This window comes from Vanessa cardui, chromosome 13 (genome assembly GCF_905220365.1).
Source record: "Vanessa cardui chromosome 13, ilVanCard2.1, whole genome shotgun sequence".
Lineage (NCBI taxonomy): Eukaryota > Metazoa > Arthropoda > Insecta > Lepidoptera > Nymphalidae > Vanessa > Vanessa cardui.
The window spans coordinates 10,110,244-10,135,431 of NC_061135.1; the positions used below are offsets into that span (position 1 = coordinate 10,110,244).

The following is a 25,188-nucleotide window of genomic DNA, read 5'->3' on the forward strand; positions in this document are numbered from 1 at the left end:
AACCACGTGATGGTAAAAGATTACTACTGCACTGGGAACGTAAGAAATATTAATAATTTCTCATATAACCAATGCGCTATCAAATAAGATGTTCTACGATGGTGTTGTGTTAGTTGGCGAGCTGTCCTTGTTCCTATAGTTGCACTGACTCATTCAAACTTCAAACCGGAACACAACAACAAATTTAAAATGACGGTAGATAAATTAGCGGTACCTATCCAGACGGAGCCGAGAGAGCAAGCGTTCTAACCACTGGGCCTTAATTTGTCTTTATAATTCATCTCGTGCTCGGCGGTGAAGGAAAACATCGTGAGGAAACCTGCATGTGACAAATTTCATAGAAATTCTGCCACATGTGTATTCCACCAACCCGCATTGGTACTGCGTTGTGGAATATGTTCCAAACCTTCTCCTCAAAGGGAGAGGAGGCCTTTAGCCCAGCAGTGGGAATTTACAGGCTGTTGTTGTTTGTTGTTGTATCCAGACGGGCTAGCATAAAAGCCATAGAGCAAATAAGTAGAGTTGAATTATTCTACTCATCTTCAATACTATTTTTAAAAAAAGAATTGCTAGTAGTTTTGAAATTAACTATATATATACATTTCGATATAGTGTGACCGGCTGGAGTTAGTAATAAAAAATCAAGCTATAATAATAGTGCTAGATAAATTTAAATATATGTATTTAAATTTATTTATACACACATATGTATACCTACAACGCAATTATCCGAGTGAGCAATATTTTAAGCGGACGACTTTGAAGATCATATCTTTAGCTTAAAATCTGTACCTAAGTATTCATAGTTATATGTTTAGGTAGCTGTATGATAAGTAAGTTGTGCTAACTTATCTCAAGTTTAGCAGAACATTGTAACTAAATTGTAGAAGTGGTGGTTCTTAGTTAGTGTCCTGAATCTATAAGAAGCATTAACTGATGTAGATAAGTACACATACATATTATGATGTTACAGAATAATTGAAGATTGGAATTCGCTTTGACATAGTTGCATAATTTTCTCAGTATAACTGCTGAAAAAAAAATGCACTGAATGTTTCAACTCAAAATAATCTATGACACATATTTGTATAGGACATAAATAAACATTAGCTTCATTATTGGTATTAATTGGATTGCTTGAACCATTGGCAGATAAATCAAGACATGGAATTGCTCCGTAATATTTCCTATTATAAAATATATATCAGCGGTTAGATGCTTTTTCAAAAGGCAGCTATATCAGATCAGTTTTAAGTAAAAAATAATTATTCTGCAACGAATTCTCGTTTTATTTCTGTATGGATCTAGTAGTGTCTAAAACAAATTAAATCATTAACAAGGTTTTTTAAAAAGCATTACTGCATCACTTTTTGTTAATGTGTTTTATTCATACAAGCTTTTGTTTTTGTGAAACAAATAATTTGTATTTTACTTTATTTACTTGTTTTGCTAGCGAGTAACATTATGACAGTATAAACATTTCTGATGTCATATACAGGATGGTCTGCAAACAATTACTCCCCACTTCCGCATCTCCTTCCTGTTGTATCTTGACCGCAATTGCATTAACCTATAAATTAATTCGTTTTCTGTTTCACTGTAATGAGTTAAACACATTGCTTTAAAAAATGTTTTACCATGATGATACTTTTAATGACAAGCTATGTACCGTCGGCGTAAGGAAAGGTTCGTTGCCTTAAGACCTATTTTCATCCGCTTTGCCGATTGATAATGACATTGCGTCGCCATGATTTGATGTTTAGATTCAAAAGGTACTAAGAGTTAAAAACTTGATAAAGGAATTAATTTGAAAACTGACGATTTCTTAGTCTGACTGTACGTACGTATTCCATTTGAGGAAAAATAGAACGCCATGTCGTATTACTTCAACACGAATCGATTTTCGTTTCGCTGTAAAATATACGTTGACAAGATTACCACTAATGTATTTAAAAAAAATCCACTAAAATAAATATTTCACACGTTTTACCCACACATGCATTGTTTAAACCTGTTTTATTTTTAACACAATCTCATTTCCACGGTTGAACGCATCTGACTGAAATATTTTCCCGCGTGACTAACCACGTGGGATGGTTTTTTACCGGTTTGCTACGTGATCCGGTTAAACTAGATGGGTTTCTTTATATTAAGATAGTAATCAGTTTCTGAAGTTGCTAAAAGAAGTTAAGACATATAACTATTGTTGCAAACACAATGTTTTCTTTAAAAAACCGTTTAAAATCATCTCAAACCAAATATCAAGGTCAAATAAACTAGTTAAGATTATGAATGTGAATATCTAATCTTAATAAGCAATCCTAATAACATGTGTGTAATGATAAAATGTATAAAATAAGACCAATTTATGGCAAGCAAAGCAGTAGACTGTAAATCTATTTTTTGTGGTATAGGTTGACGTATAAACATAGACAATGAAGCTGTAAGAAATATTAACTATTCCTTACGTCTTCAATATTCCAGTTACACTGGCTCACTCACCCTTCAAACCGAAACACAACAATACTGAGTAATATTATTTGGCGGTAGAATAACTGAAGTGGGTGGTACCTACCCAGACGGGCTTGCACAAAGCTCTACCACCAAGTAAAATCTTTCGTCTTATATTCGTCAAAGTCAACACTTTTCAGCGAAAATCTAACTTAGCCACGTGTCTCATCAAATGCGTGTACAACACAGCCTAATGACGCGGGTAATGGAATTTCGTCCCTCCCAAACCGTAGCAGGACAAAAAGGGATCAGTCTCCAATTACCCATTCGCTATCTGTCCGGGACAAAAAGGGACGGGACAAAAAGTCTCGCGATAATAGTCCTCACACTATGGATGGCGTGACGTTTTAGATTTAAAGGCCATTGAGATCCGTAGATTAGAATAGAGAAATAGTGGTTGAACCAGATACGTTGAGGTACTTTGTATACGAGTTTAAAATAATATATAGTAATATAGGAAATATCTTTATACATACATTTACAAAAAAAATTAAAATGTATCAATAAATATGTAATGCATTATTAATTATGCTTTATTCAAACAATAACATCGAAGAAACAACATTACCATTTATTTACGACGATCCTCCGAGGTCGAGTGTGTACACCGATTTTCGTGAGTCGGTTCGATTACCGGCCGAGTCGATGTAGAAAAAGTTCATTAGTTCTCTATGTTATCTTGGGCCTTGGAGTTTGTGGTACTTCGGAATCAGATTAATATATGTTATGTTGATGTTATGTAAAATTCAATCGTCTATATCCCTGGATGTTAAATGTTGTCCGAATACTGCCCAAGATCATGAGTCGTTAAGATACGAAATTTTCTTAGGAAATGTTACGTCACTAACTCGGCCCTTAATGGCTCCTACCGTTACATTCTCGTTTAGTTCCTTTACGACCACTTTGACGGTATCGACTGATATCGATTTCGAATTATTTTTAAATTAACTTATTCGATGCAATGGAGTAATGACAAGATTTATAGCGATTGAAAGTAAATTATGTAAAAATTCAATTTAATAAACCTACAAAGAAAGTATTATTTTCGAGAAATCTATTAACGCAAACATTTTAAAATTAGTTTCTTGAAAGCTTTTTAACACTAAATATTATGGTATGTAATGATAACAATTTTTCATGTTTTGAGTAACTAATCTACCTTCTTACCAGTTACTTAGACTAATTTACATTAGAATAAAAGCCCGCTAATGTTATACTCCTCAGCAAGGAAAAAAGGTTTTTTTAACTACTTAGTTCCCTTGAAGATATTTTACATAGCATAGCTTAGTACTTTTAAAACATGTTAACATCTAAATGATATATTTTAGATGGTAGGTGATCTTGATTGACAAATTTATCATAGAGATGTGACCTGAAAAGCTATCAGCCCAATTCATTTTTATTACAGTGTTAGTTAAATTTAAACTCTTCTTCCTCAAGGATGAGTTAAAAATAATCGAAAATCAACTAGTAAGATCTGAAAATTCTTAGTCCAAATCAGTTTGACATAATGATTCTAAGTTTAACAAGAAAAGCATTAACATTTATATACATTTATATACATATTAATAATAGATTTTAGATAGGATATATTTAATTTTTATGAGGAACTCTGCGTAAAACAACTGAAATTACAAAAAAGAACCATTCTTTAAGAATAATTATTAAAGGTGAAAGCCTCGTTTTTCGAATATCACCAAAATGGAAAATTCGAGAACAAGCACTCAACGTGCTTAAATGGTGTCGCTTGAAAGGAATGAAAATAATAAATTATTGACATTAGATTCCTTTACTCGTTCGATATATAAGCAATAGTTACTAGCGTCGTCTTTACGTGCATGCTTTCAGAATTTTGTTTCGATCTATTCCAAATTATTATTTAACAAACAAAAATACTATATAAGCAACAGGCTTCAAGTAATCTAAGAGATGAGGTCTTCTTCATAAAAGTATTAAAATAAAATTCGGTCCTAATAAAATAAAAAGTTAACGAATTGTATCAGATCAAACATAACATAAATTGTATATAATTATACACATAGAAGGACATAAAAAATCTGTAGGACTTTTCCGAAATGAGTCAGCAATGTTTCATGTTAGACAAGACAAAAAAATTTAAGAGATAAAAATTTTACGTACTTTCGACATATGATCATAATATATTTATATACTTTCATAATACGATAGAATTTCATTTCGACACTACTAGATAGAAAGCAGCTACGATTTCGGCTTTATTGATTTTCCGAGGAACTCTTACCTTCCTATCTCTTGGTATAATTGAGATGCAAGGTCAACACATATAAAAGACTGTTAACTGTAATTTATGATTATGAAGAGTTAGTTTAAAATATACAAAGCTTTTATATATATTCAAGCATCATATGATTATATTGTTGTTATGTTATATGTGTGGAATGTTGTCATATTTGTATTTGAAATTTTTAATTTAAATTGCATCGAACAGCAGTATGGCATTTGATCGAAATATCAGAATAGGGATAAAGCTTTTTGCAACAGTCAATGAAACGGAAAGAGATGGTGGACGTGTGAAATGGAATCGGTGGCTCGTGATTCATTCGAAATTTCACATTTTCGATTTATTCCGACGTAAACATTTGATGATATTTTTGATCTTTGAAAATAAAAATTCGTTTGCAATACCTATAATAAGATAAATTGGAATAAATTGTATATTGTAACAGCCTATTATATTTCCTGAAGCTGACCTGTACTGGTGTATTATATGAACATGTATTTGAATGTGTTTATTACAAACCATACAAAGACATCTCCTTAAAGTAGAAGATTAGTTTATAAGTAATTTTATCATAATGTTCAATGAATGAAATTAATCTCGTATAAATATCGTAAGTCAGGATTTTATGAAATTTTTGGATATAATATATTATAATATTCACAGTTTACAGATACTTTAAAAAGCTAATAATAGTTAAGAATAAATTAATCAAGAAATAAATATATAGTCCAAATATAAATTATGTTTCATATTATTCATCACAGTCCGCCGTATATGACATTCATTCATAGATATCATTATACTAATTGTCATATGAAATCCCTAAATAGCACGAGCGAACTCAACATGATTAAGACAACACGTTGGAGCGTAGTTAACTATACTTTAAATAACAAACAAGAAACATTACTAGATACGATCTGTACGTGAAACGCAAAACTTCCCACTCGACTTCGAAACTGTGTTTAAAACTGTTCAGTAGCACTATTGGCGTAAACAATACTATGTACCTGCTTCCTAACGATATCTTCAGGTGAGGCGAGGCTAACGGGACAAACACAGTAACTACAGCAGTTCCGACAAAGGGGGCTACGTATGAGATAACGAGGGAGAAATAGCGGCCTCATTAAAGAGCCTTGAGGTACTCCACTGTTTAATGAACACGAGACGGCTCTTAGTACGTCCGCAATTATAATAAGTGTACAATTTTATGTTTTCAGTTTTTAAAAGGTTTTGTATTTGTTTACCTATGCTATTGTAATGAGATTGTTTCGATTTCTATACCAATCAAATAATTTTCATTGCAAGAGAAAGCGCACGTCACGTCTTTTTAGAATAGTTACCAGTTACTGCAAGATTATTCAAACGAGCAAAGCATCACTATGTTCCATTTGATTGAGCCAATGTAACTAAATTCGCTTATGCTTGAGTCCATTCTGTACGAGTAAATCGATTTTAAGTTAAGATATGTTTTATAAAACTAAATTATTTTATTACTTTCTGGGATTGAGTTTGATCAAAAACACCAAATCTTGAAATTGTGTCAAAGAAACGTCCTAAAGCCTCAGCTTTTTTTTTATTTATTATTTATTCTCGTGATGCTAAAGTATGCTTGTGACAATTAATTATATTTAGGCCTAACCGTAAATATTTTTTATAAATCCTAAAAATGGTGTAAATATGGCCGTCTTAAACTACTACCTTATATTATTATTCTACCGCTAAAAAGGAAAATTTTATACTAACCGTTTTGAGATGTAGGTTAACTAAGAATAATCAAAGACAGAATGAAATATTATTTTTCATTCGATTTTATTTTTAATTATATTTAATTATTTAAACATGTTGATATGCTTCGCAGACCTAAACTGTAAGAAAGAGACATCGCATATCAAATGTGTTAATAAACTTTATTGTGCGCCAGTCACATAAAACACAAAAATCTTAAAATTACACAAAAAAAGAAGAAATACTAAATAAAGAAAAGAAAGAAATATAATTAAAACAGCAGTTACCTTTTAAAGTTTGTATCAATAAACAATTAAGAGACAAATAAGACTATTCAGCTATAACTACTTAACACCAACATATAAAATCTTTAAAGAAACAAAAATCATGAGCATAAATCAATCTTATATATATAAAACTTGCATTTTAGTACGTAAAATTTTAAATAGAGACATACATACTCAAATTACTTTTACTAAAAAACATCAAATACAAAAAATTAAATTAAGAAATGCGAATGACCTAATATTACATGCACCAACAACAAATCATGGCAAACAAAACATTTTGTACACAGGTGCTAAGCTATATAACCAGTTTCCGAAGGATATTAAGGATACCAAATCAGCTTTGACGTTTAAAAGACTACTTAAATACTACATTCAAAATAAAGTTAAAGTAATTAATAACTAAAATAAAAATAAAAAATATATTAAAATAATACATTAATACTTTTATAAAGTAATATGAAAAATAAATAAATTGAAAAATCAATATATAAACTAAAAAAGGACATAGTTAAACTAAATTATTAAAATAAAAATATAAGTTGTGGGACATCTAGTTTTATATCGCAACAAACACGATGGTCGCAAAGACGTCGAATGAGTCTTGCTGTTCAGACTATGTTATTTCATTTCTACCCACACAATATTTTTATAACTACATTATTTCGCCCTACACTTAAAAATTATTATTATACTACTTATTTAAATACTATGTTTTATGTAATATAGTAAGTGTCCAGTTATTTCCGTTTTTTCCCAACAATTTTTTTTGTATTTTTGTTTATTTGTTTCTCATGTAAGTGATTTTCTTGTAAATTTTTTTGAGAAATAAAGATCTTTAAACCAAAAAAAAACAATAATCAAAGCTGGTTTGATTAAGAAGATACTTGATATAGTGACAGCAAACTATCACGAAGATTATAGTATAAGTATAATTCTCATTAATTCCAACATATGATAGGGTAAGGATATTATAAACGATCCTCTTAAGGTCGTCGGAAACAAGATATGCGTAGATCATTTATATACTCCACACTGTGGAAAATTTAATTGTCATAAAGTAGGTATTCCCCAAATTCATTTAAATATCATCAATCGATTCAGGAATCATTCGAATGACTCAATTATTCGGATTCGTAATTGCTTTCATCTCACAGAGTATATAAAAACAAATTTAATCAATTATAACTAAAAACTCCACATGTCCAATGTTTAGTTCCTGACTAAAATCACATATTCACGCATCAGTTAATCCGAACCGTAGTTCGATTCACTTAGAAATCGATTTAATTACTCTTCAATCTAATAGCGGGAACACTTTATGTACAAATGGAACGGATTGTAATAGCGGTTAGGATTGAGAGGTTGTACGAAGACAGCCCTGATGACTGATTTCGATAGGAAAATTACCAAAACGTGTCTAACAGACTTTACACTTGATAATACGATTATAACTTCCATCACAAAAAGTATAATTTGTGTTTAATGTGTTAGACTATATTGTATTAAATGATACCTATACTGAAAAATCGACAATAAAAGTAAAAATACTTTTCGTTCATAGTGTATATTAAGTATATGATAGTGTATATAATATAGTATATTTATCTATGTATGAATCACAATGTACAATAGGTAATTTCATAGGTAATTAGTGGGTTACCAATTTTTAGCTGTAAATTTTATTTGGAGTAGAGAAGATCTTAATGTTGACTACACAAATATCAACAGGCATATTGTGAGCGAAGCATTGACGTAATAGACAATTTTATGATTTATATAAATTAATTAGAGTTCGACCCTGTTGAACCTCTCCGTAACTAATCAATATTCGGTACATGGGTCATTAAATTAACGCAGGCCATCAAATCTTAATAACGCCGTAGTCGTTAAATGTTTGTATTTTTTTTCATAAAACGGAACTCAATTAGAACATCCTCGGAGGGAGGTTTTATTGGGATTTCATGGTGTTTTTATTTTAATTAATCATACTTCAAGAATTATTTATATTTGAAAAAGGTTTTGTTTTTTTTAACACTGGAATGATAGGGATTTTTCAATCTAGAGGAGACGCGCATGCCACATGTGTATCTATTTAGCAACCGTTATAGAACCGCTTGGTGAAATATGATACAGGCATTCTTCTAAAGACTACCATTTTAATTGTTCGAATCTTAGCTCGTATTAAATTTATTACGTTTAAATGTTAGTAAAAAATATTGATTCATAATCACCAGATGTGTTAATTAAAGGTACGGTTTATTGCGGTATTTTGTTCTTGATACAGAAAGTATTTTTTATATTGTTTTACTTTATACATACAGTACAATTATATCCAAGTTTTCCTAGCAAAGGTAATACTATAACAAATATAGAATATTGTTTTACAAAAACTACAAAGCCTGTTCTTGACGTAGTTAAATAATAAGACCGCATTTCAATTAACGCGTATAAAATAGAAGTTTTAAAAGTTGAAGTTAAATATAAACAGAACAAAGTGCAGTACCAAGTCGTGAAGAGCTTGCATGATTAAGAGGCAGTAAAGCATTTCCCGACGACTTAACTTGACGCCACTCGGCTTGTTTAGCTCTACACTTTACAATGAAACACTTACCTATTTAGCAAAGAGAATAAACACACTGTTATAACAATGATGTGAAAAGTTTCATATTAACGTCATTATGACGATTTTTAACTTGGATTAATTTTTGAAATTCGTCATGGTTGTTTATTTAATGTGACGCTTTATTTTATAGTGAATTAACGACCTCCACGACCGAATAGTGTGTACACTGGTTTTCATGAGTACGAAACTCCGAGGTCCAGGGTTCGATTCCCTACGTTGTCTTGGGTCTTGGTGTTTGGATTTCTTATTTCTATAACACAAATGCTTTAGCTATCTTTGCTATATATTGTGATCAGAGTAACGTACGCGATGTAGTCCAATATTTATTTAGATTTATTTAAAAATGGATTCATCATGTCGCTTTATAATTTTTTTTTCTTTTCGCTGATTAATTACTTGTGAAGTCAACTATAGAAAGGTTTCGTAAACTATTTTTGTTAAAAGTTTAAGTGTGACGACATTTCGGTATCCTTTGTTTTGTACGCTTTCCATGTCACTATGTTAAACTTATTTAATTAAACTTATTCAATCGCACTCAATTAATAGCAGACTTAATTTTTTACTACATTAGATATGTATTCTAATGTGAAACACTATGCCTTTTCTCATGTATCATGGGATTAAACAAATTATGTTATTTAATTCGGTTTATAGAATTAATAAAAAATCACGTATTTATTTTGTTTTATGATAATTGTTTATTGACTTTTGACAAATCAGTAAAAATTTCAAATAGATTTTACATTTCGTCTCTGTTATGACAAAAAGACAATAAACTCTATTCATAAAAAAATCACACCCATACACATCATTCATTATGATAATAATAATAGTGTTATGCAAATAAATACCTTTATCCAAACGGCTTTGACCACCAATACTCACAAACTAACTGTTTGAAATGCAATTAATTTGTGAGCATCCCTTCGCAACACAACGCCTGTGTCTAATTGCCACTAGTCTAGTTAAATTTTAGCCAGATAAGGACTTATCTCACGAAAGATCCATTGGGTGATTAAGGAAAGTCCTATCTCTAACCCAATTACGGCACAAACTTTAGTTTTCAATTACTACTCTCGGTCTATGGAACTTGATTACTTTCTTGTCCACTGTTAAAATTATCTTAATTAGAAAATTTGACTTAATTAACATTTGGTCTTTTACAGAAAGGGTTTGATCTTTTGTACATTTGACCTTAAGGTCCCTAAATAACGTTTGAATTTGTGTTATTTATATTTACGCTTTAACAATTAATATAGTAAGTTGTTATATATCCTGAACACAATGCTTTTTCTCTTAAAGAAGAATAAAGAAATATTTAAAGTGTTTATTTAATAATTTATTAAACATAATATCTCAGTGTAATCATATTTGTATCTTGTAACAAATAGGAATATACCACAATCCGATTACAAGTAAATTAGAGACCAAAGGTCGTTTTATCAGCAAAGTAAATAGGTCGCGGCATTTCTCAAGGGAAAGTAATTAATTTCATTAATTTATCTCTAGAGAACCAAATTCTTTTTCAACGAGAATCTAATCTACTGTATCTTCGTTGTGATCTTTCAAATTAAATGAAGGAGCGTCAGAATGAACATCTGCTGAATTTCTGTTAAAATTCTTTAGCTACTTCATCTTTATCGGGTACAATAGTGACTGTGTATTCGGAATCTCCCAGGAGGGCACGTTTGACAAATAAAGGTATCGTGAAACGAATTTGGAAAGCAAAAAAATATTGCGGAAAGAGACCTTGCGACCTGCCACGGAGTTCGCCTCGACCAAAAATGGCTGAGCTTCCATGCCTTTCATTTAACTAAGACAGATGGTGCAATCTGGTGTGATCGAAAGGATACGAAAGGTCTAACTTCTCTGGCAACGATGTGCCTACTGCAATAAAGCAAATTGCGAGCATTTGCTATTCGAGTTCAGAGGAATGACGATTTTTATGGCATCGATAATGTTATGGGCAGGTAATGTTCTATTTTGTACGTGCGAATCTTCAGATTATTGTTTTACGATGTATTTAATAGAGTTGCTTATTTGTATTGCTACATCCTTATTTTTGAAGAAATTTATCAAACTATAAATATATAGCATAGTCTGCTAACATTGATCAGACTTCTTTATTACGTACGTACAGTGTTCAAAAGACACACGGCTCACTGTGAAGAATCCGTGGTATATGGCATTTCGTCCTATTACACATAACTGTATTTGGAACAGTAAGTGCGGAATCAATTTTGACATAAGGAGTACTGGGTCCTTCCAGTTCAGTTATCTGCGTGCATAGAGCAATACTTTACTTGAGGCTAGGATAAAACAGGTATCGCACCCCACCGCTTTCATTGAGGGAATTATTCCTTACTCTGGGAATGGAATACCTTATCTCGATTCTGACCTTCAAAGCAATTTTCTTCACGTGTATCACTCAAAGGGTTAGGAGTAAGTCATAAATCTTATATCCAAATGAAATGCTCCAAAAACTCAATGACTTGTACAACTCAATGTGTAAAAGGAAACGTAAATCAGACGATTCCAATATTATTAGTGACAAAAACAATTCGTAACGTATTGGCAATCTTAAGATTAGTGTTTCTGGAACTTCGAATACCAGAGGTCGACTGTAAATCCGTTGACCCACTTCGAACGACGTATTTGGCACACTCCGATATTAATCCGCTATGGAAAATACACTAAATGTATTAAATTCTGTGACGCGGCACTCAATAAGCTGTGGTGTTGAAATGATATTTTGAGGAGTAGCGCCGAACGACCTCCCAATATAATGGAATTTCATAATGTTTTGTAAAAGCGGTAAAATATTTTCGTTCTGAATGTAACCTTTTAATAAAATGGTTCGGGGCTTTTAAAAATCGACGGAGATAGCAAACTATTGTTGCATGTAATACTTTCGAGCTTCGACGTACACTATCCGATGAAATACTTTTCAAACAGCAGTTTTGCAGCGGAAAATCCTTAGATGTAAAAGTCGCGTAGTATATTTACTAACGATGACCGGTGACTTCGCGTTTATAAATTGTATTATAATAATAACTCGAATAAAATATTCTTGAAATATAAAATGGAATATTTTTTTCAATGGCGCGATATTTTAGAAATATTCCAAAACAAAATATAATAAGATCGTTTTGATTTCAATAAAGGTCTACAAATATCCATTGCTATAAAATCTGACCAAAAGTATTCCATACAGTTATACAGTTGTAACTTAAGGACCGAAATTAGTATAAATCAAAATTATAAATAGCTCCTATGAAAAGCATGATCTCGTAGAATGATCGAAAGAAGCTAGCATCTTTTTCCCGTTCAATCGCAATTGCGAACCTTTTGGCGGAAAATCAACCAACTCCGAGAGAACCTGTTACCAGTAGAGGAAATAAGATGATATGTGATGTTATGTTTATAAAGTTTTGTGAACTAAATGACTCCAAGTTTCTCAACTACAAGCGGAAAATAGATATCATTTGGGATTAGAGATGAATATATACGTCGTTAGAAGGAAAAAAATTAATTATACATACAGTATACAATATGTGTGTCTTTATTTTCACCATCCGTCACACTTAAATTTACGTCATTTTCGTATTTACGAAGCATCAAAACTAATCATAAGCAAAGCGAACTTGGCTTCTTCTTGTCCCATATTCAAAACTTTAAGTGCATTGTAACTGACTACAATTTTGTTCACTTTATAATGCAAAAAAGACTGAAATAAGTCCGCTGAAGTTTCGCGCTCACGAAGTTGGATAGCCACTAATTTTCCCCCGTGGCTTATAATGTATTTACTCTTAAGCCGCAGAACAGCGCGCCGGGTTATTGAGATTCTGTTTAAGCGGTTATAGAATTAAAACTTTATTACTAGATCTTTTCTATTCTCTGGATGAAAGCAGAGAGCATAAGTCCTCTGACGTTTTATTTTCTTGTTTGTTCGAAGTGAATTTAATAGCGGATAATTTTTATCGAGTTACTATTTTGAATAGTGGTTTTTTTATACATTTAAATATATTATTTCTATTCGAAACTCTAATATATTAAGCGAAACGGTGACGGAAAACACTAATCTCGTGTACCGTGTTTGTTTCTGATAGAAAAATAAATAAGGCTTTTTGAACCGATGCTTAATAGCAATAAATAAGGTTACATATTTGGTTTTTCATACTCAAAGTTGTCAAAAAATCCTATTCTTATAAATGACTTTTGTTTCAGATAAAGCACATCGGAATCAGAGATGTGAGCCGGTCCTAGTTGCGGTTGACAATGATAAAACCTAGAATATGGTCGAGAGGAGGCACGGGATGAGAGAGTACGAGTGAGCGGTAAAATGACTACTAAAATGCTTCTATCGTTGTTTCTACACTGCTTTTATGTAACCACCGCTTCGATGCCTGGAGGTAAGTTTAGTTTAAAGTATTAAATTACCGAGATGCCGTAGTATAAAATTCACTATTCTTTATGTAGCAATTTATATATGACTTCAACATATGGCGCCAAATGCGTATTATAGAACAAATTTAGAAGATACTGTTTTTTGATGTATCTTTGTTTGGAATTTACTAAACTATATTCAAACATGAATAACGTAAAAGCTTATGAAGAGAAAGTAACTTGTTTCATATCTTGCATAAAATAAATAATACACAAATTAAGTATACGACAATTCAGATTCAAACCTCTCAATTCAAATCATTCTCGCTTTCAAACAACTGATTTATACAAATAATTTTTCATATTATCGTCCTACTAAATAAGTATTCCAAAAAAACACAAGATCCTGAATGTATGAATTAATATATTATGTGATAATTAACGGTCTGATAAATATTATATTTAATATACATATGTCCTTTCAAAACTAACGAGTAAATAATTATTAATGCCGCTACATTTTCAGTACGAATATTTAAATCCAAGAGAAACTTTTCAACTTTTCGCTACAATTGCAAAGAGTTGATCTACCGTATCAAATAATTGGACTCGGGGGTGTAATACATTCAGTATAAATGTAAAGAGACGGTAAATGCAATATATCATTGCTATCGAAAAGGAGCTCCGCACACGAAGGGTTGTAAGAAAATAGCTCCTTAGAATAAAAACCTCCATTCATTTAAAGTAACATACATAATACATTTCACTACGAACAATTCCTCATTCTGAATCACGTTTAAATATTCCCTCTAAAGCCCGCAGGAACGGAGATGTGAGATACCTACGAGAGTATCTGAAGCACCATCTAACAAAAGTTACTCGCTACAGATTTAATATATAATGTCGCTTACACACAGCGCTTTATTGTGTTCAATTCTTTATAACGGACTCCAGCGGAGAAAGGCAACGTGATTACGTTGTAATATTAACATGAAACAATTTTGTCAAAATATTTCGTGTCTTTACGTAGTCCCTTTTTTATTGTACAGCTAGACGGACGGGCAAATAGGTCATCTGGTGGTAAGTGGTCACCACTGCCCATAGAAATTATAGCTGTATGAAACTTTAAGCATTCATTTATTTTGGCAATTAACTTTTTGTGTCCCTTGTGCCTGTGATGCAATGCTAAGTATATCTGAAGATACCTTATCTGATGAGTGAGTGATAAGGGTACTACCATCAAGTATCTAAGTACTGTAAAAAATCATATATAAAAATTAGTGTATACATTTATTATATGTTATTCTCTCCTGTGTAAAGTTATAATTATAAGTTAACTTATGTTAGATTGAACGGGCGTTGTTTGCAATGGAACATTCTTTGTTTCTAAATCTAAAGTAAGTAAGTTTCTATATTTGCGTAGAGTAACATAAAGAATACTTGAACGTGTGGAGAGCATTACTTATGTAAATATAATAGCGGGATGGTGACATAGTGGTGTGTACTCAGCATCATATGAAGGGCGAATCACAGATGGATATAATGTGACTGAGTCAAATGTCTGGTCTTAGTGGGATCCGAGTGAATCATAGCATCGTGTCATACGGAAAAGAGTAAAAATATTTCTCGTACTCATATCTCATACAAATGTCACTATATATTCTGCCAAAAGAAATTGATGTAGAGTGTATACTTTTTTGGTTAATTCAGGACAATATAAAAACTATATATATAAAAAACATTTTATAATATCTCTTCCACGAAGAACATAATCAAATATGCATATTGATTAGAGATAAGGACTTTTTTTCTTTACACAATAATCAAAATAAAAGCTTAAAATTCGATTTTTAAATAGTATTATCATTTAACGAATAAAAGTACAGTTGATAGAATAAGTTGGATCTATCACAGATCGGAGATTCTAATTTAAGTTTATAAATCCTTTTGTTTCGGGAGGTAAAGCGCAACTTGTGTCTAAAAATTTCAACTACATTTATGTACCATTCCGAAGTATGTCAGAATGATCTCCATTGCTTTATCAACTAGAGCATGAGCCTGTAGCCAGCTATTGGACATTTTACGAGCTACTATTGTAGTGTCAAATGTCAGGCGAAAATAATTGTTTGATTTTCATATAATACATCACGATGCTCTCGTAGTTTGTATCCCGGAAAGGTTTTCTACGTAATAGTTGAAACTGTATCCTGCACTGTTTAAATTCAACATCAACCTCAATTAAGTCTCTGGCATGGAAGCTCGTTTATAATTTTATATGTCATATAGTACATATCATAAGAAATAAATGAAACGAGCGTAGGTCTCACGAATTATATGACTTTATATGAGAAACAAAAACAAATATACTATAGAAACATAAGTACTTTTTGTTTGTTTTATATGGTTTTGAGCTTAAACTAAGCATTTTATATATAAAGTATATTTCCTCGTATAAAAGTATTTTATTCTTATTTCTAACTTGTAATACGATGTAGGACACAGTCTTGAAATGTCACCCGGTGATATATAACAGGATTTACAGTAATTATAATATTATATTAAAGATACACGAATAAAATCTAATATAACCGTCAGTAGGTTTTCAATATTTTATGATCGCATGACAAGTATCAAATTTAACTGACAGCTTAGCAACGCATATATCACATATTTAATTTCATAGAAATATGAAGATTGATACGTCATTTCTCGTATTTCCGAAGCACCCCCTAAGGAAATGAATTCTCATAGTAATGGAACTTCTGTATTACTATTATTCGTGGTGTTCCATATGAGCGATTTTATTAATTATTATACGGAATTTGTGTTGCTGTAATACACATTTTTATCCATAACAATCTCTCGGTTTTCTTTTTGCTCCGATTTAAATCTCTTTACATTTTCTTATTGAATAAACACGAGCGATACATTCAGTAAGCCTTTACGGTTTTTAATCCAGATAAAAACGCTGCTTTCTTAATACTATAACGTTTCCGAAATCTTATACACGCGAGCGAGCTTCGAGTATTCAGTTGAAATCGATTGGAACGAATCAGGCATCGAGGGAGTGCTGAGACAGCGAAATATATTGACATGACATCATGCGGCTCTCTTCAAGGGTTAACGTTGAACAAATGTTTATTCATATGTGCATATGTGGTCTTTGCGATTTGTAAGCTTATTGAGTATGAGATTGGATTTGCGTTTAAACATTGAGTCGGCTGTATAGAGCTGCATGAATATTGTTCAATGATTTGATTTGTGAATGGTGTTTTGATGTTAACTATTGGGTAGATATGGAATTCAATTTAGTCTCGACTACTGGTATCTACGAATCCTAAATACACTACACAGACTATTTTAAGTAAAAGCTTCTATGGTCTTCTTCTAGGGCTCTTTTTATGAGTAGAAAATCCTATGGGTTCGTTTCACTGACATCCTCATGACAGGCGCAAGCGCAACAGCCGTGTGCGGTGTGCGTTAGACGGTTTTTAGATGGATGAAACCTTCTGTGTTCAACTCACCGACTTGCTTAATAACAGTATATCTGTAGCAATGAGTCATAATTTACTATGTTTTATGGCGTATTGTGTAACATTAGCGTTGTGTATATTATTTGAATTTTTAATTTAGACAGTTCTTATAAATATTTATTTTTTAAATTTTTAAGAAAGTTACCTACTTGAGTAGTTAATTAAACTAAATTGAATATAAATCCTTCAATATAGAATAGAGATTTAGATTTAGATTTAGATTTTATATTATTAACATCAATAATTCGGCACATAAGTGCCTTAAATACATTTACTAGGTAATAAATATTGTAGTGTACAACTATAGTTAACAAAAGTATTCTCAACAAGGGCTTTAATCAAACAGCATTCACTCCAGTCACATTTGCTAGTCATCATTGGAACTAGAAAATATCTTATGTACATATATAAGAATGCTGTTCGAAACTAGACCTTATCATCATTTAATTTACTTTACAATACAAACAAATTGTTGGCATAGATATTTATAATTGCAAACTGTCTGCTGAATGTAAAGCTTTAATTAAACGAATTCCTACAGTTTGTGAAATACCGCATTAAGGCACTATGAAGCAAGTCAGCGTGGACATTTAACATTACAGAATTATCTTACATAGTAGATAACTCAGCATAAATGAATAGAGTTGTTAAATTTACATAAGTAACGTTACTAATACACTCACATAACACAATAAACAATTTCCCGAAACTAAAACAAAAAAATCTTAAGAATATCTGTTTTATTTCCCACAAGAACCTTATTTCTCGTAACTCGAGTACCGAAATAAACAAGAAAGGTCGAGTCGGGGAAAGGGCCAGGATTAGCTTTTTGCCTACAAAATTATTTACTGTACAACTAACTCGGACAATCCGATTTTGGAAACCGCAATCAATAAAGATTTAATATACCGCTCTTGTAAGGAGATTTTCTTTTTATCGCAACGTATGATCTTGCTTTCATTTAACTTATGCAAATGTTACGAGTATTCATTTAAAATTTGGCAATTAATTCTTTCAGTCATTAAGAGTCGATTTCGAAAACATTCATTTCTTAATCCTTTTTAAGTCAAGGATATATATTCTCTATATATTGCAGTACTAAATTACCCAAATGTTATAAAAACACTGGTTCTGTTGGTCTTACATTTTTATATGCATATGAGAGGAAGATAGACTACCAAACTGTGCCATGGTCATCTGTGATAAGTGGACGCAACCATCCATAAACGTTGGCGTTAATAGAAATATTAATCATTCTTTACGTCGCCATCCACATGCTGCCAACCTTGGGGACTAAGATGTTATGTCCCTTGTGCATGTTGTTACACTGAATTACTCACCCGTTAACCCAGGATACAACAATGCTAAGTATTGTTGTTTGGCGGTGAGTTACTAGTTTTTGGTATCCCAAAAACCCATACCACCGAGTATATAAGAAGTATACAATAGTCTATGTGCAATGAGGTGCTAGGTACCTATATTTAAATACCTAAACCCTAGTTTTAGGTAGGTTTTTCACTGTTGTGATTTTTTTAAATTAAATTGATATACTCGCCCTTCTGAAAACTGAAATAAAGCATCTAAACATATATTAATATTGAATGAGTCTGAAATATTCAAACGTATATAATTTTACTATTATAAGCTATTTATAAGATATGTAGATGTAGGCTTTGATAAATTTACCAAGTTTTCTTGACGCATTAGAAATATTTAAATTCAATTTAATTTACCTTTGATATTTGAGTTATGATTTTGAATGTCACCTTCAAACGTGTCTAGAAATAAAAATTCAAACGGGTGGTCGATAAAAATAAATCAGAAAAGTATAGCATTTATTAGAACCACAAAACAACACATAATTAATATAAGTAAGACTCTCATTGGAAAAACAAATTAAATTATTTATTCCTCATATCAGATCTCAAGCTATTATTTATTCAATAATAAATTCATTTTATTTACATCAGTCGTCGTTCGAATTGCCTCTCTGCCAATACGCTTAAAGATTCACATATTTTAATTTAACATGACTATAGTATTCGAGTATATCTCTTCTACGAATGTATAATTTATAATTATATATATTTTTAAGAGTGCTCATCAAACCCTTCCATTTGATTGAGTTTTGGTGAGTAGCGATTTTTACGCCGTATTGCCCAAAACATTTTGAAGATTTATTCTTTTTATTTTCAATATATTTGATAAATAAAAGTGGTTATAAATATTTATGATACATGAGGGCCTATGTGCCTTGTTTGCCTAGCAATTGGACTTTGATAAACAATTTTGTGACATAGGTATAAAAACTATGCCCAACTGTCAAAGTCGTCTTCATATTTTCTTATTTAGTTCACGCTTAAACAGAAAAAAAATCAAAATATTAACACACAATGTTTTACATATTAAGACGTTTAATACGTATTATTCATGATGAGTTTTTATCAATTGAGATGTACAAAAAAAAACTCTTTTTTATTAAATCTATGTAACAAAGCATCTGTCATATTAACTGTCAAATCATGGCATCATATTTTAATTGGTAAAGTCAAAATAAGAGATAAATTAATATGCAAAGAGCAAATCCGTACATAGTAATCATTGTCAGTAGACATGCATACCTTAAAACTATTATTGTAGACGACTAATAAACTTCTCTTCGACTTCTTATTTTAAAATGATTTATTTTTCAGAAATTAAATCATAGCAATCAAAATTCACATTAAATAAAAACTTAATAAATTCATATTCCGAAGAAACTAAACATACTATTTAAACTATTATATAAATATCTTTCAAACGTGTTCATTTTAGTTAACGATTTTATGTCCTCTCCATTAGATGTCACAGAAGGTGCCATATTTAATTTAATTCAATGTAACATCACGTCACGTGACGTGAGATTAAATTGAATTAAATTAAAACGCTTCTCACGACACTACATTTATCAATCTACGACAAGTAGTTTAGAAGTTATGAGACGGTGAACATATGTGCATACATATTCATCAAAGTAATAGCTCTTTTTTAAAAAAATACACACACAGTCGAATGTAGAACCACCACATTTTGTGAGGTGAGCTAAAAATAAAATAAATCTAAAAAACGATACATTGTTTCCCTCGTACATTGTAAGTACTGTTAAATTATCGCAGTTCGACATTTATTTAAAAGGAAAATCTTTTAACGTAAGAATAAGAATTATTTCGAGAATTGTGTAACATGAAAGTTTCCTAAAGGAGATAAAAACAAAAGGGGTAGGATTCGACGTCCCTTGGGAGGACATCAAAGGTTCTATTAGCGTCGAGTGGCCCTCGGCTGAGGCCCGCGTGTACGTCGAGTGTGACGAACGTAATTTTTTTAAGCTTTCGGCCAATTCCGTGGCATACATTTTTTTACATCCTTACTGAGTCGCAAATTATACTATTATCTAGTAGATTATTTTAGCTGAATTTCTTCATATTACTGTCTTATTTATACATAAATATAAATTATAAGAATAAAAATCACAAAATAAAAGATTAAATAAAAACTTTTTATTTTTGTTGGCAACATTAAATATTATCGGTAAGTCACCAATATTCGCCCTTTTTTATTAAAATCATAACTTAATAAGTTGTAACTTACCGTAACATAATATACTTAAAAGTATCTACAACACGTGCCTCGTCCCCGTTCACACGTCATTAGGCACGGCCTACCGTAACCCTAGCCATTAAAAGCCTTTAGATGCCGGTACGCAATAAAGTGCGCGCGTGATAAAAGGAATCCTTTAGAGACGTAAATAATATTTTTATTTCGTAAAATACATACCGATAATGTGTTATTATTATATTTCCTTACTTCGTTGGTCTAGTGACTTACGTATGAGGAAACAAATTCTGTTTTAGCTTTACGCTTAAAAATATTCATTAAGAGTGTATGTGTGTCTCGGATAACACGTAAAGCCATTTGTCTTGAGCGTGGACTTTCTCTAGACATGTTGGATTGCCATCCCATTATGATAGTAATGGATTGGGGAGTACACCTGCGTTTGCGCTCTAAAATACCTTCGGAGCATTCGGCTTCTAAAAATAATCCATTTACAAATTTTGCTGTACATATAAATATACCAATACCCAAAATACACTTTTCACTACACACGCTCCCTTTCACACACTCAGTTGAGTCTAAAATCCGTAGGAAAGCGGTTATTAAATAGTATATAGCAATGAAATTTAAAAGGAATAAGAGGCGTTAATAACTTGGTAGTTCGTTGCGAATTATATTCTACGTCTCAATTGCCAAGCATGCCATGAGAAAATGGTCAAGAGTAAGCCGTCATTGGCAATACTTAGAACATATATTTTAGAACTAACAGTAGCCAGTTATAAAAAAAATCCGATAATGAGACAAGCCTCAAAGCTCGTACCCAAATCGACTTCGACATTGAAAAAGATTCATGAACCAGGATTCATCAAAAAGAAAGACGAGATGAGAGAAACGCGTACAACCCATGTAGGCACTACTGAATTCTCATGATCTTAAATAGTATTTATATTTCATCTCGTACTCGAAAGTGAAGAAAAAGGTCGTGAAGAAACCTGCATAAAGCTATTGGATCAAGCTAATTAGATCCTTTTTTGCAAGGGATGCCTTATCCCAGTAACGAGAAGTTATATATTTATACTTATTAGTTGGTTTCATTGTTATTAACTGTTATAATTGAAATTATCTTCCGATACTTTCTAATACATTTGATTTATACGTTATTCGGATATAGACACGATAAATTGCTTATATTAATTTATTAGGCCTTAATAATATTTGTGTTAAAAATTTAGATAGTCAAAAACATAATTCATTTTGAGCTTTCTAAGTCTATTTATTTAATATTAATACCGATATCACTAGTACTTTAGTATCAATGTGATACTAATTGTTTGAAAATATTTGTAAAAAAAAAGAGCTGAGATGACTGATGAGCTGAACTTATGAAATAGAAATAGAATAATATTAGGAAATTCCAAACTCTATTTTATAAGTAAGCTAATGCATTGACCGATGAAATTCCACCTTCCCTTACAATACTATTTAATAATCGTTTGTTGGGAGTCGAGATAGCCCAGTGGTTAGAACGCGTGCGTAGAATCTTAACCGACGATTACGGGTTCAAACCCAGGCAAGCACCGCTGATTCATGTGCTTAATTTGTCTCTATAATTCATCTCGTGCTCAGCGGTGAAGGAAAACATCGTGAGGAAACCAGCATGTGACATATTTCATAGAAATTCTGCCACATGTGCATTCCACCAACCCGCATTGGAACAGCGTGGTGGAATATGTTCCAAAATTCTCTCCTTAATATGAGAAGAGGCCTTACTGGTCACTGCTGGGTAGCAGTGGGAAATTTACAGGCTGGAAAAATACTGTATGTTCATATAATAAAAGTGAATGTGCATACGTACTTACGAGTATGAGAGATTTTTTAGACATATTTCTCTGACCCGGTGGTCATAAGTTAAGTCTTATATTAGATACACCTGCACTTTACATGTTTAGTTCTCAATTACATTAACAACTATTATGTCAGGCTTCTTTTTGACATTGGCATTATTAAACGTCATCTTTAATGGTTTTTTTTTGTCATATCAGCAACTGTCACAAAATATTATTTCTTTTAATAAGCTTCTATTATCTCCATTAATATTGTAAATGTGAAAGTAGCGCTCCGTTTGTTACCTGTTTATACCAATGAAATCGGCAATGAAATTATCCCTTAAAGGCGTGAAAAAGGAGTTGTATGTTTATATGGAGAGTCGATGATTTTTTTATGGATAAAAGTTGCTGTTTCGTCTAGTTTTATATAAAATGATAACATAACACATTAACTTTATCGGTACGATGAGCTGATTATTTAAAACAAATATTTAATTGAATACCTAATTTTATATAACTCCTGGAAATAGTACTAACTACTGTAAATTTAATTTTCGTAGAAGACCAATTTTTATCTTTTATTAACAGTATCATTATAACGTTTACCGAGAATGAAATGTTGAATTATAAACACAAATCAAGCACTTCGAAATTCTGCGGTGATTGCCCGGGTTTGAATCCGCAATGGTTACTCTACTCAATAAATTGTTTGATTTCATTCAAAACACTAAATCCCCTGACGAGGAAACATGATTTTATTTCATAACGAATGTTTACTTTTAATAACAGTTCACACAAAATGATGTTCATATCCTATGCCATAAATAAAAAACGCTAAAACACGAAAAAACCTCTTGGGGCAACCCTGTATATACGATTGTGTGTTTTAATTTTGTACCATTTCACTACGAGGTAAAGCTGATATTTGCGTAGCGGTAGAATAGTGGATAGTTTTTCGATTATTGAGCGTTTGCGTTTGAGATTTCAGGTTTAATAGCGACCGGGCTGGGACCATATTGATATTGGCGGTGTTTGGATACGTATTAATGGCCAGGTCTGAGCGTTGTTTGTCCAATTTCCTACTACATCAGCTTTTACTCTTGAGTTTGATGATGGGACTTGTTTTCATGTTGCAAATCCTAATATCCGGTGAGTTCTACATTCTCTTATCTTTTACCGTAGTCAGAGGTATTTGCAGCATTTTTGTGTCCTACTGTAAGCTATCATACAACAGTTTGATAGAAGATTAGTACTTCATTTCCTATCATCGTATAAATAAAATCAGTAATTCTGTAGTTCTGAAGGTTAAGTTTATGTAATATCATTTTGTAGTATTACAAATAAAAAACCGCCAACAGCTCATTATATAATACACAAATAAATAAATAATAATAATTGTGTATTATATAATGAGCATCGATTTTTTATGTGCAATAAATAATCGATGTAAGAGTCTTGAAATCACTAGTAGATACGGCAATTTTTTGAATAAATAAAATGCACACGTGTTCAATTAACTATATTTTCTACGAAGCATAAATAAATATAAACACTAATTTCAGGTTTTATTCATAAGATATCAATGAATTTAAGTGTTATTGGTATTCATTTTAATAATTATGTTTGTATTCGCGCAAGATGTATGTTTCCTGTTACGGTTTTCAGAGAGAGAAACTTTCGCGGCTTAGTGAGTTGGATCTTGTTAGAAAATCTTACAGCAAAATGTTCGTTACTTTGCTTACTTTGGGAAACTTGCGAGTCATAATATTTGTTTTGTATAATTAGAATTTTCTTTGACTTCCAAATCGTGTTTTATATTAATAATATTATCCTGTTTGTAGTGTGGAAGATATGATTTTCTAAGAATAACCTTATGAAAAAAAAACAAATACTACAAATTAAAAAATATTAAGTAATAAGGCATACTGATGACAACAGAACTCGTAGATACTATTTAATGCCTTTTAATATTTAAGATGTTATATATTTTTGAAAGTGTTTAACTATTTAATTTCTTATCGATCCATCTTTGATCTTAATATTGTTCAAATGTACCTGTAAGTGCTAATTGGAACAGAGTATATTTTTGATTTAAATGGCAACGATATTTTTTTATATCAGAGATGGGGCTGGCAAGTAATCCAATTGTAAATGGTCTCCACAGCCCACAGATGTTGGTACTGTATATGACCGATGCACTATAATCCTTGAATACTGAGATGTTTTGTCCCTTGTGTAAGTATTGATATTTAGCCGTCGAATATATATAGAAATATAAACAGATATATAAATAGGTACTTACCCAGATGGATGTAAACTAAGCCCTACCTAACTAAGCCCTAACCAAGTAAAAAAGTACCACTACCACAAAGTATGCTTAAACAGTTACTATTTGATAAAAATGTTGAGTAGTATTACTGTTGCTCACCGGAACTAATTG

The 25,188-nt window shown here is 31.5% G+C and overlaps 1 protein-coding gene across 2 annotated transcripts in view; it reads left to right on the forward strand.

Moving 5' to 3' along the window:
- LOC124534737 (T-lymphocyte activation antigen CD86-like) overlaps window positions 1–25,188 on the forward strand; it is a 220,800-nt gene that overhangs the window by 97,326 nt on the left and 98,286 nt on the right. For both annotated transcript variants that reach the window (XM_047110730.1, XM_047110731.1), the window contains exon 3: window positions 13,640–13,824. In XM_047110730.1, the coding sequence (XP_046966686.1) occupies window positions 13,755–13,824 (70 nt within the window). In that variant the 5' untranslated portion in view covers window positions 13,640–13,754. The remainder of the gene's footprint in view (window positions 1–13,639; window positions 13,825–25,188) is intronic.